We start from the raw sequence: 16,869 nt of genomic DNA, 5'->3' as shown, positions 1-16,869 counted from the left end.
ACTAGACTGTGGATATTTCCATACGTTGACAGGATGTGGTGAGGGTAGAGGAAATTAAGGAAATAATAGAATTGGTCTGAAGAGTAATATTACAACTTTTCTGAGGAAGATTGAGACCTGAATCTCATTGTGTTGATTGTAAGAGAGAGCTAATGTCCAAGACTGGAACGAGCCAAAACTTGATGATTAATAACATTGTTGTTTCTTTGATGATCTAAGTGAAGTTTTATGTGCTGTTTGAAATTATAGCAAATAATTTTGCTATCTACTCTGAGGTTTTTAAGTATATACAGATATTCCCCCCTCCAGGGGTTTGTGGGGGAGGGGTTATTCAGTCTAAACTGAAATTTGTTGATTAGTATTCTTATTTATGGGAGTACTTTTGTGTAGATCTGTTTATACAAATGTACACAAAATGTCTATGTAGTGTTAGAAATAATGTATGTATGTTCCTTTTTTTTTTTTTTAAATGCAGTCTCAGTCTGTTGCCCAGGCTGGAGTACAGTGGCTCTATCTCGGCTCACTGCACCCTCCACCTCCCAGGCGCAAGTGGTCCTCCCACCTCGGCTTCTTGAGTTGCTGAGCCACAGACAAGCACCACCACACCTGGCTAATTTTGTATTTTTTGTAGAAACGGGGTTTTATCATACTGCCCAGGTTGGTCTCGAACTCCTGAGCTCAAGTGATCCTCCCGCCTTCGTCTCCAAAAGTGCTGGGATTACAGGCATGGTATACATGTTCTTAACTGGCATGTATATATACATACATATTTTTGTCAGCATATTCTGTTTTTGTGCATGCATGTGGAAATGTAGCCTTAAGTTCATGAACAAATACAAAAGAGAGTAAGTTCTCTTTAAATGAGAAAAAAAAAAAATTCCATACCTAAAAACATTTGACTTGAAGATTCTGACCTGGAAGGATCCCGCTATCCCCCAGAAATCAGGAAGGGGATAATAGGCCTTTCTTGTCATTTCCTCCTCTACTAGTGGAAGTTGATGTTCTTGAATCTCACCCTGACCTATTAGACTTAGCATGAGTGTGAGTTGCAGGAACCCTTTAACTTAAAGGCCCACCTTCTACTTTTTCACCATTTTCAAATGCTTCTAGAGCCATGCTTCCTACCTCCCATCCCTCCCCCACAGCCTTTCCCTGTTCCTTCCCCTTCTTATGGTTAGAGAGAGGAAGGGGTTTCTTGTCACTGTGACCTTGGCTAGGACTAGGGAGGTATGTTTCCATTTTGTCCAAGTTTTGATGCCTGTTTTATTTATTGAGACATAGAAAAGATGGATAGTACTATAATTGTTATAATTTTAAGTAACTTTTATAGATTATAGATTAGCACAGGAACTACTAGACATTTTATAATATTTTAATGGAAAACAACTGATTTACAAATGAACTTTGATGCAGCATAATGGTAAGTTGCTGTTTATTTACAGTTTAATTTAAAAATATGATTTTACATTATTCAGAATAATACAATTTCTCATTAAAAATGAGAGCTACTAGTGATAAATCTTTAGTTAGATTAGATCTGCTCTTGACTGCTTTTAGCATTCTTAATCAGAAAACTACTAGTGGGTAAGATTGACATGAAAATATTTAATGTCACAGTTAAAATGTAATAATTACTCTTAGTCACTGTCTTTTGACATCTCAGCTGCAGGATAAGGTTGGAAGCCAAGTGATCAGTGCTTTTTATTATTAACTTATTTATGAGCGTTATACTTATTTTTTAAAATAAGTTTTTTTGCTTAAGGTTGGAAAGCATTGCTTTGAGGAAAACAAAAGAATTATATTTTTAGCAAGGACAGCTTAAAACAAATCTTATAGTAAGACTTTTTATTAAGTATATAGAAGCAAAGGCACTTTAAAAGATTACCCTGTGTGGATATCTGTAAATGGACTAATAATGTTCTCAGTTTTTCAGTTTTGCCTTAACGTCTACTCCTTAACCTTCATGGCTCTTAAGTTATTAGTGGTAAAGATTTCAGTAAGCTATGAATTATCTTTTTGTATTAAAAACGTGGTATGTGATTTCTTATCTAGGGTCTTTGGAAAAAAATGAAAAATAATGTATGTTGAACCAAATGAGGCTAAAAAAATATATATGGAATGAAGACGATTGTATATTATTTTTAAAGCCAAATAGTAGATGAGTAGTTTAAATGGAAATTAGCTATTGAAATTTTGATTTGTAGTGTTGATTAGTATTTTAATCAACATTTTGACTAACTGAAAAATGTGTTTAAAAACAAAAAATGATTGTTATTAATGAGGATTATTTGGAGGTTTTTCTGGTTCAGAGCATACCACAAAGCATGGTCTTTTTCTTTTTTCTTTTCTTTTTTTGAGATGGAATCTCACTCTGTTACCCAGGCTGGAGTGTGGTGGCGTGATCTTGGCTCACTGCAACCTCTGCCCCCTGGGTTCAATTGATTCTCCCACCTCAGCCTCCCGAGTAACTGGGACTACAGGTGCATGTCACCATACCCAGCTAATTTTTGTATTTTTAGTAGAGACAGGTTTCACCACGTTGGCAAGGCTGATCTTGAAATCCTGACCTCAAGTGATCCACCTGCCTCGGCCTCCCAAAGTGCTGGGATTACAGGCGTGAGCCACTGTGCCCGGCCCAACTGTATTTCTTTTACTGATAATTGCTCTAACTTAATTTATTAAAACATGACTATCAAGATGAGTTTTAGCTGTATAAAGGATACTTATGGAAGTTCATTCAGCTTCCTTGGAATACATACATAAAGATACAAAGTTTACATTTATGTTAACTTTTAATGATTTTGACTTTGAGAGTTAAGAGTTTTAAACATTTACTTTTTGCTAGAGAATACGCCGCAGTTTTACATACATCATCAGTTTTAATCCTCATGACAGCCGTAAGAGATGTAGGTATGATTCCTAGTCTACTTTATAGAGGAAGAAACTCAGGCTTGGAGAGGTTAAGTGACTAGCCAGAGTTCTCACAGGTAGTGTGTGGCAGAGCTGACTCTCAGAGCCAGATTGTCAGACTCCAAAGCTGTTGAGTCTAATCACTTTGCTATTTAAGTTGTGTGCATCTGTTTTGTTAACATTTTAATAAGTAGTTAGGATACCTTATTATGAAAAAAATCAAATTCTCAAAACACTTTTTCAGTGAGAAAGGGGGCCTAGTCCAAATTAAAATAACAGTTACCTTTCCTGCAATTGAATGTTTCCTGCAGTTAAAGGTTTCTTTTCATACAGGTTGAGACTCACAAATTTGAAAATCTGAAATCCAAAAGGCTTCAAAATCCAAAACTTTTTGAATGCTTTCGTGATGCTCAAAGGAAATGCTCACTGGAGCATTTTGGGTTTTTCAGTTCTGTGGTTGGGATGCTCAACCAGTTTTATACATGTGTGTATATATATATAATGCAGATATTCCAAAATCTCCCAAAATGTGAAATTCAACACACTTTTGGTTCCAAGCATTTCACATAAAGGATACTCAACTGGTAGCTGTGATTATAGTTACACATAATTTTATAACTTGATACAGTTAAAAAATCAAGGCATTGCAAATCAATATTTGATTATATCTAGTTTTAACTTATGATTAATGATTTTTATTTTCCTGTCACAGTAGCGCTGTCATTAGGACTATGCTTCCTTATATATTCGTTTTGTTTGTTGACAAACACTACACATTCACAGGAACTACTGAACCATGTAACCACTGCTCCCTATCATGATGTGTTATGATCAGATTACATGCAAGTCAACAGGGAAAAATCTTCTATACTGATTAGAGGCACAAAATGACTAGCAAAAGCCACATCTGAAAATACACGAAATAACTGTTAAATTCTTTGTTTTTATCTCTGTTCTAGACAGTGAAATATCCTATAAAGTTTCCAATAAACGTTGGGATTATGTAACTAAAGTATTATGTAAGAGAAAATTTTAAAATATTGTCAAATACTGTTAGGATAGATTTTGTTTTCTTGTTTGAAGGATCGTAAATTCTTAAAAGTTGAAATTCTAAGAATAAGTTTTGATATTCTAACAATTTGTTTTTCTTTAGAAGTAGATCCCATAATAGATCACGTTCAAGACAGAAAGACAGGCGAAGATCTAAGAGCCCACATAAAAAACGCTCTAAATCAAGGGAGAGACGGAAGTCAAGGAGTCGTTCGCGTTCACGGTGAGTTTTAGAGAAATTAACAATAATTTTTTTTTTCCTCAGAGTTCTATTAGTGCTGAGGGATAATATTTTAATTGGCTTCATTTGTTAAAAATCTGTTGTAGTTTAGGTTTTTAATGAGAGAATTGAAACCTTTTTTATTGTTTTAATAATCTAGTATTGATATTGATTACCATTGATTTGAATCTGATGTCAGTGTGACTCATGAGGTTTCCAAACTACTCACTTCAGCTTGTATAATATTAATAGCTTTGTTTAGCAGCTTCTTGTACACCTGAGCTTCATGAAAATGTATATGTAAATGTCTGTAGCTGCTATAAATTGTCTTGTGTTGGTAATTGTTGAAGAGAGAGAGAGGTCTTTTTGGAGGAGGTAGAATTATTTTAGTTATGAATTTATTTATTTTTGTTTTTAAAGGGACAAGAGAAAAGACACTCGAGAAAAGATCAAGGAAAAGGAAAGAGTGAAAGAGAAAGACAGGGAAAAGGAGAGAGAGAGGGAAAAGGAACGTGAAAAAGAAAAGGAACGGGGTAAAAACAAAGATAAAGACCGGGACAAGGAACGGGAAAAGGACCGGGAAAAAGACAAGGAAAAGGACAGAGAGAGAGAACGGGAAAAAGAGCATGAAAAGGATCGAGACAAAGAGAAGGAAAAGGAACAGGACAAAGAAAAGGAACGAGAAAAAGACAGATCCAAAGAGATAGATGAAAAAAGAAAGAAGGATAAAAAATCCAGAACACCACCCAGGAGTTATAATGCATCGCGAAGATCTCGTAGTTCCAGCAGGTTTGATGATGCTTAAAATTTTTACAAAAGGATTTGCTGATGACAATTGGAAACAAAAATTTTTATGGAGGGAGAAAACGTTACTATATGCAAGTGGAACCTGTAAAGTAATATAAAAACATTTTCTCCTAATTTCAGAGTAAACATTTCTCTAGCAGAGTGGAGAAAGAGATGATACTGGACAACATTATTTGAAAAGTTTTAGCTATTCTTTGTAACCACTATTTTAATAGAATAATAATAATTGTTATTTTCTTAGAGGGTAGGATGGCAGGGAAAGATACTTTTAAAAAAATGCACAGTAAGAATTTGCCTCTTAGGCTTTTTCCTGGACTTTTCTTGAATGGTGTGATTAATTTTAATATGTAAAATGGTTTCTGAAGTTGCAGTGTTAGCCGTCTTTGTCACCTAAGTTAATTTTTATCCTTATTTTGTTAAGTGTATAACATTTAAATTTTGGTTATGTTTTATTTTGTCAGTTTTAGAGGTTAGAGTTTTTCCTTAGGACTGTGATTTCAGTTTATTAATAGGTTTACTACCACCAGGTGGCAGCAGGTTGCCATAGTAACAGCTGAACAATGAGAACAACCTTGAGATTTGAGATTATCTAAATCTACATCCTTTACTTCAGATGATACCATGACTATAAATGGAAGTTCCTAACTTGTACTACACTATCTTAAAAATACTAAATATATATTAGCACATTTTTAAAGAGATTTTTAAGATGGTTTTTTAATAGAAAATAATTTGAGATAAAGGAATATATGTTTCCCATTTTTAAAACTTGTGCTTTAGTAGTTTATTTTTAATACCAACCTTTGACTAGATAATAAAAGATAATCGTAGACCTTTATTGTGCACTTACTATATGCCAGACATCATGTCAGCATACTTTTTCATGTCTCACCTTGTTTAATCCTCACAGCAGGCCTGGGAGAAGATTATTATCATCACTGTTTTAAAACATGAGGAAGCTGACGCTCTGTACAAGAAGTATAGTAACCCTTTTAGTTTATTTTAGAGATTAAGTTTGAGAATTCTCTCACTAGTACTTGGTATTTACTTTTAAAGACTGCCTCAGAAGTGTAAAGTCGAAAGCAATAGTATATGTTAAAACAAGGCTGAAAATAAACAGATCACTGCTTTATTTCAGCACGTTGAACCACAAATTGAAGAATTAATGTAACCTCATTTGCTGTGGGTATCGGTTTGAGCCTTGTAACTGCACCTTTACTGCAAAGTGATTTTATTGATTCTGAGTCACACGTGCCTTTGTGTTTCTGTGATTGTTTAGACATTACCTTTCACAGCACCAAATACTATTTTAATTCCTTTTTAATAACTTGAATTTACTTTTTCTGATGACATGGGAATATTTAACTTTTTCTTGGGCCATTTTAAGTTGTTTGGTGTAGAGGAAACTTCGAGTGTTCACATTCATTCCTAAATATATATGTATATATTTTTCGAGACAATGTCTTGCTCTGTCGCCCAGGATGGAGTGCAGTGTCATGATCTCGACTCACTGCAGCCTCCGCCTTCCCTGTTCAAGTGATTCTCGTACCTCAGCCTCCAGAGTAGCTGGGATTACAGGTGTGCACCACCATGCCTGGCTAATTTTTGTATTTTTAGTAGAGATGGAGTTTCACCATGTTGGTCAGGTTGGTCTTGAACTCCTGGCCTGAAGTGATCTGCCCTCTTTGGCCTCCCAAAGTGCTGGGATTACAGGTGTGAGTCACTGCACCTGGCTCAAATGTATTCTTCAATAACATCTGGGGCCCTGAGAATAAAAGGTGACTGGCATTAGTTCATAAAGGCAGTAATTTGGAATGTTTCATGCTTTCAGAAGAGCTTGGTAAAGAGTTACAATTTCTTTCTTTGAATTTTTTTTTTTTTTAGACAGAGTGTCACTTCGTCACTCAGGCTAGAATGCAGTGGTGCGATATCTGCTCACCGCAACCTCTGCCTCTTCAGTTCAAGCGATTTCTCCTGCCTTAGCTTCCTGAGTAGCTGGGATTACAGGCGTGTACCACCACACTCAACTAATGTTTGTATTTTTAGTAGAGATAGGATTTCACCAAGTTGGCCAGGCTGGTCTCAAACTCCTGACCTCAGGTGATCCACCCACCTCAGCCTCCCAGAGTGCTGGAATTACAGATTTGAGTCACTGCACCAAGCCAAGAGTTACAATTTCTTGTTTTTTAGCTTTTTTCTGCATTTCAGATGTTCTGATTTGTTACTAAATAAAAATATTTTAACTGTTCAAAAAATAGTTAATATTTTTATTTCTAACATTGTCTCCCAATTTATACTTTTAAAGAAAATGATATTAAAGAATTTTTTATTTTTATTTTATTTTATTTTATTTTTTTTGAGACGGAGTCTCGCTCTGTCGCCCGGGCTGGAGTGCAGTGGCCTGATCTCAGCTCACTGCAAGCTCCGCCTCCCGGGTTCCCGCCATTCTCCTGCCTCAGCCTCCCGAGTAGCTGGGACTACAGGCGCCGCCACCTCGCCCGGCTAGTTTTTTGTATTGTTTTTAGTAGAGACGGGGTTTCACCGTGTTAGCCAGGATGGTCTTGATCTCCTGACCTCGTGATCCACCCGCCTCGGCCTCCCAAAGTGCTGGGATTACAGGCTTGAGCCACCGCGCCCGGCAAAGAATTTTTTAATGATTAAAAGTTACTGTCAATAAAGGGGATACCAAGAAAAGGAAGGAGAAAACAGTATTTGTTGAGCACCTACTCTGTGTCACACTCTATCCTTTGTACATTACAGATTTTATCCTAAATCCTCAACAACCTCATAAGACTTGAATTATTAATTGTCTTTATTTTTCAGTTGAAAAAACAGATTAGGTTAAGTAATATGATCCTGGTTGTATAGCTGGGTAAGGTGTGTAACTCAAATTTAAGTCTAAATCTCACCAACTCTAGTAGTTAATACTATTTCTTTCCCAAGTAATTGTCTGGCTTGCTGTTGTCTATGGGGACTTTCCTCTCCTTATCATCAGGTAGTGGGTATTAGACATCCCCTTGTATTGCTTTCTTAACAAATAAGTAAAAGAATTACACTGATCAAGGCAGAGCCATTTTGTGTAATCTTAAAGTCGGGAGTACACTGACATTCACATGCTATGAAAAAAGTATTTTTGGTTCTTAGGCTGAGCTGTTAAGAGAATGGCATTGATGTAATGAAATAAGGTATCTAATTTCCATTTTAGGAAGTGTAATTTTGGAGTGTCTTGGGAATAAAAGTGGAGGAGAGAGTCTTAGGTAGAGGTAGAATTGACTTCTGTTCTCAAAGTTCTTGAACTTTGTATTTTAATGTCATATGTACCATGTGAGCATTTTTTATTTTAGAAATGAAAAACTTAAAATATTTTATTAGTCTCTTAGAATCAGTTTGCTGAGATGGTAAGGATAACATGAATTCCAGAGGATTTGGTTTTTCAGCTATGTGTGGTCAGTGATTATCAGAACTTGTGAGATAGATCATTGGATATGTCCTCATACCATATCCCTTAAATTATAGACCTAGTGAAGTTCCTTGTTCTTGAGTTGAAGTAGTTTAGAATATGTATCATTTGCTAATCTGATAAGCAAAATGGTTAATAATAAAAACGTCATCTATTTTATAATTATTCCTGTCATACTTACATCTCAGATTGTAACTATTTTGCTTAAATCTAAGCAGCTTTTACACTAAATTTTAAATTAATAGAACAACAGTAATGAAATGATAGGAAGTTGGAGGGAAAAGCAGTTTCTCTAAAATGATAGTAATGTAAATGCTTTTTAAAGTAGATATTGTTAATAATTGGCTATAGAAAGTTCACATTTTACAATCAATTTATGTTTCAGTTCTTGAAAAGGGCCTGTTACTTTGTTATAATCCACAGTGGGGCAGAGAGGAGCTAGATACATGACAACCGATTTGATAAACAAAATATGTTTTAGCTGCTGAGAAAGAACATACTTGAGAGAAGCAGAAACACCATTAATATTTTTTCTACTGAAGAAATTGTTCGAATAAATGAGGTGAAAAGGAGGAGGTCTTCTACCCTTCCTAATATGAAGTCTTAGATGATGATTTCATCAGTCTGTAAAATTTATGATTCATAATTTGACCCACTCTAAAGTTAGGTAATTGAACATGTTCATAAAGGACGTAAGTTTAAACTGGCTTCTAAAAAATACTGTTCATATGAGAATATCAAGGACCCTTTTGCTTTTGTATATTTGAATTGCCCTTTATTTTAATTGCTATTTTTAAAAATGATGTATTTTTGGCTTTCAGGGAAAGGCGTAGGAGGAGGAGCAGGAGTTCTTCCAGATCACCAAGAACATCAAAAACCATAAAAAGGAAATCTTCTAGATCTCCGTCCCCTAGGAGGTAAGTTGGAAACTTGTGCTGAAACTAAACAGGGGAAAGCAAGAAATATTTTTAAAAATTTTAAATTTCTCTCTTTATTTTTTAACTTTATATTTTGAATGAGTAATACATATGCATCATTCAGAAATTAAAGATAAAAAGTTATATATCAGGAAGTCTTAATTTCCACTGGTGCCCATCTACACTGTCCCCATAAGTAATGACTTCATGAGGTTTTTTTGTATGTGTTTCCAGTTTCATATACAGATAACAAGATGAGCATGTATCATTTTTTTCTAATACAAAAAGTAACACAAAATACACACTGTTGTGCACTTGCTTTTGTCATTTAACTACCAGGAAGTCTTTTTGTCACTTAACGAGGTCAGAGAGAACTTCTTCAATTCCTTTTTATAATTGCATAGGCTTCCATTGTATGGCAGTACCTTGATTATTTAACTAGGCTATAGTAGAAGGGGTTTTTTTGAATTTCTTACCATAAATTATGTAATGCTATAATGAATAACTTTGGACTTAAGTTGTTTTTAGTGTGCATGTGTGTAGGAAAAATCTGAAGAAGTGGCATTGTTAGGTTAGGTAATAAGCATGTTTCTAATTTTTGAAAGATATTTCCAAATTATCCTCTATAAGGGTTTGCAGCAGTTTATAGTCTTAATTATGAGAGAAGTGACCACTTCATACATTTGAAAGCCATTTGTATTTCTTTTTCTGCGAATTGTCTGTATACTCTGCCCATTTTTCTGTTGGCCTTTTTGTTTCCTTTTCTGTTTCCAAGAACTCTTTTATTATAGGGAGTTTATTGTTTAGTGATGTGATTATAAATATCATTCTCAGTTTGCTGTTTCTTTTTAAAAATGGTGAGACTTGATTTTACAAAGGTTTTTCATTTTTAAAATAACTTTCTCTTCTATGACTTCTTATGTGAGTCAAAAACTGATAAAAGGCTTTTCCTATACCAAGATTATGATAGAACTTTTCGTTTTTTCTTGAACTTTTGTGGTTTTATAGATTTATGATGACAGGTCTTCTGTCCAGGAATGTGGTGTATCTGATGAGATTGGGCATGTTCAGGGTGATAATGGCTGTAGACAAGGAATGTGGTATATCTTATTAGGCCATCCTTAGTGTTTTCAGGAGTATTTCAGCGTTTGTTTCATACAGGCTTTATGCATTTCTTAATTCCTAGAAATTTTTGTTGTTGCTGTTGGAAATGAGGTATTTTCTTTCATTTATGTTTAATTGGAGGTTAGGTTTGTACATAGGAAAGTTATTGATATCTGTATTTTTTTTTTTTTTTAATCCCACTGCCTTACTAATTGGTTGTGGTTTTTTAGATGATTTTCTGTGATTTTCCAGCAGAGGGGTCTTTTGTTTATTTGCTTATAGGTTTTTGGCTTTTGTGAGAATAACGGAAGGCTTAGGATACTATAGATGCAGGCCATATTTGTATTTTTGAAACAAATGCTTTACCCAGGAAAGTCAAAACTTTGGTCTTACGAACTGAAATTACACAAAAAGATACATTCAGAAAATGTCACTCCTGTCTCCATTCCGTCTGCCTTGTTCCCATTCACCCTGTGTAATTGACCAATCATTTGATTGTCTTTTCTTTGTTTCTTTTTGCAAAATGAGGCAGATACATATTCATTTGGTTTTATTTTCTCCTTATTGCAGTACATAAACAAATCTTGAATATTCGAAAACTATTAAATAGGCTATACCAAACAGTGTTTTATGAGAACGTATGGTGCCTCTGCCAAAATGACTTCTGTATCGTTAAGAAACTAACTGGGGTAAGGGTGGAGTAGGTCAGGTTGTAGGACTCATTTATGTTACTTTGCAAACCAGCTTACTGTTAATGCTTATTAACAGTGCATTATTTTAGATATCCAGTGTTAGAAAAGGGTATCTTGTCAAGAATATAATCGATCTTCAATTGCTTAGAATTTAACTGACATATCAATATTCTTATAGCAGAAATAAGAAGGATAAAAAGAGAGAAAAAGAAAGGGACCACATCAGTGAAAGAAGAGAGAGAGAACGTTCAACGTCTATGAGAAAGAGTTCTAATGATAGAGATGGGAAAGAGAAGTTGGAGAAGAACAGTACTTCACTTAAAGTAAGCAGTAGTCATTCGGTGTTTGGCACTTGAGATTGTTCTTTATTGCATACAAATGGTTTTAGATGGAAAGCTCTTTGGGGAACAGTGTCTTGTACATTGTTGGCATTTTAAAATATTTAAAATATTTAATTGGTAATAAAAAAACTAAATGTTGAAGAGATAAGAGCCAATTAAAACTAAAATAAAACTAAATTAAATCATAACGTGGCATGCAATAAGGAAATTTAAGAAATCAACAGTAACAAATGTATTTGATTTTATATAGATAGTATTTCTGCCTGATGCCATTTTCCTCAATTTATGTTTTAACAAATTTGAAAAGACTGTGTGTGGTTAACATTAGGTTTATTGTGTTAGAATACTTAATGGAAAACCACATTCCACCAAGTGAGCTTTTTTGTCACTTGGATAAATAAGTAGTTGTGAATTAAGTTACTTACACTGGTAAAGTATATTTGTATTTTGAAATTATGAATTTTGGAACATCTATCTTATAGTTTTATGTACTATAATACTGATAGAGGATTATCATCATCATCAATAACATTGATAACATTATATTTACGACGTTCCGGGCACTGTTTGTTCTTATTTAATGCTTGTTTAAATTGAGGGTAGAAATTGGAGTGTTCTTGAGCAGCCTTTTCCAGGAGGCATAATGACTTCCTTTTCTACATTTCCTTATTTTTGCTGCATTGGTTTCCAGATTAAAAATATATCCTGGCATCCTTGGAATTTATTTCACTCTTTCAATAGATCTGTCTCACATTTTCAAGTCTGTCAGCAACATTTACTGAGCACTTGCTTAAAATTTCTTTTCACCAATTCTAATTTAATTTCCATAGATTGTCCATCTTTTATGAGAATACAAAGGGGAAATTGATAGTGTTTGCGTATTCTTTACATGTGAAAACGTAATGGGAGAAAATAATACCCAGTTTTTTTAATTTGCAAAAGATAAAGTTTCACATTTTTGTCGTAATAGGAGGCAGTTCGTGAGGAAAATATTAAATTCATAGGTTAATTACTCTTTGTAGGAGAAGGAGCACAATAAAGAACCAGATTCAAGTATGAGCAAAGAAGTGGATGACAAGGATGCACCAAGGACTGAGGAGAACAAAGTACAGCACAATGGAAATTGTCAGCTGAGTGAAGAAAACCTCTCTACCAAAACAGAAGCAGTATAGGACCGACAAGTGTACCTCTGCACTCAATGCTGAAATCAAATCCAAAGCTTTTAATTCTCTCAACAAGATGTAAACAGGAAAGAAATCTAGTTGAGCGTAAAGATAGGATCTAACAGCTTTTCCAGTTGTTAGATGACTTTGTGACCATCTTGTTATTGAGTAAGAAAATAAAGCATGGACATCATGAAAATAACAGATGTTACCCAAACTCATCTTCTAAAAATCTGTGTATTTCCATGGTGGCTGACACACTTGTCATGTGATTTGTTAGTGTTTGCCAAGAACCATTGCAAATAAGTTGAACATCAAAGATCCAAGTTTGTACTATCCCTAGAGACTGGAGATAAGCATTGGAGGCTCTTTTAAAAAATGCTAGTTACTGAATTTTGTATTGTTTTACTTTTTTTTAATTTCAGTATATACAGTTTGATGATGTGCTTGAAATTGGTGCAAATATATACACACCCTTGTAAGTGCAAAGTATGTAAGAAGTTTTAACATTTACTTCACAGGACTTATGGTGATTGTGTTAAATTCTCACTATTGTGTTTTCTTTGGCTCACTGTTTAGGACAGTTTTTCTTTAAAATAGTTTTGCAGATTAAAATTGCTTAAATAAGTGGATTCAAAAACTGACAATGCATGCTACTGTTCTCTTTCAAAAGGAAGAGCAACTGTGTTGAATACTAATAATGATGAATTAGTATTCAGTGTTTTAGAATCATTGGGTCTACCTGCAAAATGAACATTTCTTTTTAAATTTTCTTGACATTTCCAAGCTTATTATGAATAATATTGCAGTGTGTCTTGTCAGCTGTAGGTGGCAAAGGTGCCCTTATAAAAAGGAAACTGGCTTTTCAAAATGGGCTATGGGAGCACAAGCTGAAGCTTTAGTGCCTTCTACAATGTGGTATACTGTTTTCTAGAATTTTATATGTGCTAGTCATTCTCAATTCATATGGAATCTAGATGAATATTTCATTCATACCTGTAGAGAAGTGTTTAAGTGGTATGTCAGAACAGCTTCTTACTGATTTCATCTAATATGAGAAGGAAGTCCTGTTTTCAAGAATGACATTAGAGTCATGCAGCTTTGGGACCATCAGTTTTATACTGTGATAATTGAAAATGAAACATGTTCTTATTTTCCTTAAATAGAAGGAAACCCTTTATATTGGATGGCCTTATTACCTCTCAATCATCTTTTCGTAAATGATGTGCAGAAATTGTACTTAAGGACTTAGGAGTATATGGGAGGTTATTGGTTTTATGTTTAAGGATATGTTTACTTGAGTTTAAGATACAGGTCATCCATCATTCTTAGGCTCACTTTTTACAGAAAGTATGCAAACAGTAAAGTGACAACACTGCTAATGTTTTCCCCCAGTACTATAACTTGTGGTTTCTGAACTGATTATTACTATATTTTCAAAAAAGTAATACCTTTTAATTAGTGTATTAAAAAATTAAGTATAATTATTTTAATGCAATCTAATACAATCAGATTACTCAGTTGCCTTACCTCATGGGAAGAGTTACTTTTCTAGATCTAAAAAGCTGAATAGCATGTTCGTTACTTGGTTTCAACTAGAGTTTTCTTTTAATGTTAATAAGATTGAAACTTTAGTATTTGGTGGGGAATGGAAAGAGTTGCCCTTATTGCAAGTAATGAAGCCTGATTTGATTATGAAGCTGCTTAATCACTCTTCATGTGTTCAGAATTACTGTTTTTTTGTTTGTTTTTCCTTTTTGTCACTGTGTACATTAAAATTTTGGAAGATGCTTTACTATGTAAAGTATAGATGGTCATTTTAATCATTCAGCCACATATGGTTGGCTGGTAAACAGCTTATTCTGATACAAGAATGCTTGGGTGCATATGGAAAGATTGTGAAAGAGTGTGTCTTGCATCAACAGCTGTCTTATTTATGATATATAAGTAGAAATAGAGCAAATGTTGTTGAAATCTGTTATTTTTAGTACCATTTCTTTAATAAAGCTAAGTATTTTAGAGGAAAATATTTGTTTATGCATTTCAAAAAAGCATTTCAGTTTTATCCTGCTCGTTTTAGTTGGCATTGAGATTGTTGTGACGTGGAGAGTGTGTGTTTGTGTGGTGTCTATAAAACAAGTCATTTAAGGTATGAGTGTTTTCTTGTACTCTGCACCTATTACATGTTTTTTTATGTTGGTAATATTTAATTTGGTTCCTGCTGCTAATTATTTTCTTTGCTGATATTTATTCAGCTTTAAAATAATCTTACTATAATCTTGAAACACTGATTTGTAAAAACTAAGAATGAGTAGGAATACAAGAGATCTGGAGAAACAAATCAGATTGTTATTGGGGTTTAACATTTTCTTACTTGGGCTTATGGAAGCAAGGCATTCTAGGGTCTAGAGGGATGTGTGTGTGTCCATGTGTGCGTACGCGCATGTGTGTATCTGTTTGAGACATACTTTCTCTGTTGACTTAAAAGAGCTCATATTTTCATTTGTTTATTTTCTTTCAGGGTATTTTGTTTTTTTCTTTAAGACTTCTTTTTTTAAATCCCAGGTAGATGTTGTCAGATAAACTTGAGGTAAGGCCAAGAAGACAGACATTTTATACTTGATACTTTCTGTAATTATCTTTTTTAGCTTGATTACATAGAGTACACTCTGTTCCTTAAGTTGTAGTTGCTATTTATCATTGTAGACAAATTCTGTTGCCTTTCAGCAACGTATACTGAACTAGTATCATAAGATGGTGCATCAGTTCATAAGCTAGTGCATCAGTTTTGTGTCAAAACTTTCAAATCCTGAAGTTCTGCAGTTATTGTCTTAATTATTTTCTATCTAATTAGCTTATAATTGCAAACAGTAGTCAGCTTGTGATCTCTGTGTTTCAAGTTCTTTTCTTCAAGAGGTTCAGTACCTACTATGTTGATCTTTGGCAGTGCCAGAGGCTTAAATTTTGACATGCTCAATTAAAAATAAACACTGGCGTTTATAATGAAAAGGTTTTTTTTTGCTGGCGGGGGGCAGGGGGGTGGTCCAAGAGAATTTATTTTGTGATAGTAATAATTTTCAAGACCTTCAGTCATTCCTATGTCTGTGTTGCTATCTTTATTTTAAAACTTAGAATCCTGATCTAACTCCCCTCTCAAGTGAAGATACTGTGTAGATTCAAGAGTTACAATGTAGAGTAATAGGCCTTTAAGTTTTTTTCAATCTTATTAAAGAGCATGATTTAATTATTGTTGAATTAGCAATTAAAATGAATCCCTTTGGAGGGATGGCATTGAATAACTTATAATTTCAGTGAATCATTTATGTTTTCATTGGAAGACAGTATCTGATTTTAACTGGGTGCATTATGAAGTAGAGCCATTCCTACGAAGTAAATGTGCAGTGCCCATGTGTTTCTTGTGTTTAAATATTTTTTATTTTCACTACATACATATTATTTTCTTATGTTTATTTACTAATGTAATTTTCACTTAAAATTAGATTATTTTCAAATTTTAAAAGCTAGTGCTCTTAAAAGAGCTAAATTATATTTCTGGAAGCAGGAGTTTAGTATAAATGTAATAACATTTTAAAATAAAATTGACTTCCCTACTTAGTCTTGGGTTTGTGGGTGAATTTGTTTTTAGTACACTTTTATTGGTGGTTTTGCGTGAAGAGTAATACATTTTTTTTATTACTTTTCTTTTTGAGACAGGGTCTCACTTGTCACCCAGGCTGGAGTGCAGTGACATGATCATGGCTCACTGCAATCTTGACCTTTCTGGGCATGGATGATCCTCTCATCTAAGCCTTGAGTAGCTGGGACCACAGACATGTGCCACCATGCCCAGCTAATTTTAGAAGTTTTTTGTAGAGACAGAGTCTTGCCATGTTGCCTAGACTGGTCTCAAACTCCCGGGCTCAAACAATCCGTCTGCCTCAGCCTTCCAAAGTGCTGAGATTACAGGTGTGAGGCACTGCACCTGGCAATACATTATTTTAAAAGTAAACGCTAAGCCATTTATGACTTTGGTTATATTCAGTCAGTTGGATTTAGTAACTACTAGCTAGCTTTCTTCCATTCTAATGTACTTTTATAGTTTCTAGCAATTAGTTTGTTACAATTAGCTTATATCAGATATAACATTTCTTAATATAATGTTTATAAAAGGTTTTAAGTCTGTTGCCTGATTTTTAAATTTATAT

At 34.1% G+C, this 16,869-nt stretch overlaps 1 protein-coding gene across 8 annotated transcripts in view; it reads left to right on the top strand.

The window, feature by feature from the left end:
• SREK1 (splicing regulatory glutamic acid and lysine rich protein 1) overlaps positions 1-16,279 on the top strand; it is a 37,781-nt gene extending 21,502 nt beyond the window's left edge. For 3 of the 8 annotated variants that reach the window (XM_023195758.3, XM_023195751.3, XM_023195753.3), the window contains 5 exons: positions 4,064-4,183; positions 4,601-4,969; positions 9,269-9,364; positions 11,342-11,483; positions 12,524-16,279. In XM_023195758.3, coding sequence (XP_023051526.1) covers positions 4,064-4,183; positions 4,601-4,969; positions 9,269-9,364; positions 11,342-11,483; positions 12,524-12,673 — 877 coding nt within the window. In that variant the 3' untranslated portion in view covers positions 12,674-16,279. Of the gene's footprint in view, positions 1-4,063; positions 4,184-4,600; positions 4,970-9,268; positions 9,365-11,338; positions 11,484-12,523 lie in introns of all 8 variants that reach the window. The other 5 variants (XM_023195750.3, XM_023195757.1, XM_023195752.3 and 2 more) reach the window with 3 other exon arrangements.
• The last annotated feature ends 590 nt before the right edge of the window (positions 16,280-16,869 follow it).

Source organism: Piliocolobus tephrosceles, chromosome 4 (assembly GCF_002776525.5).
Source record: "Piliocolobus tephrosceles isolate RC106 chromosome 4, ASM277652v3, whole genome shotgun sequence".
Classification (NCBI taxonomy): Eukaryota; Metazoa; Chordata; class Mammalia; order Primates; family Cercopithecidae; genus Piliocolobus; species Piliocolobus tephrosceles.
This window is presented reverse-complemented; position numbering and strand designations above follow the sequence as displayed.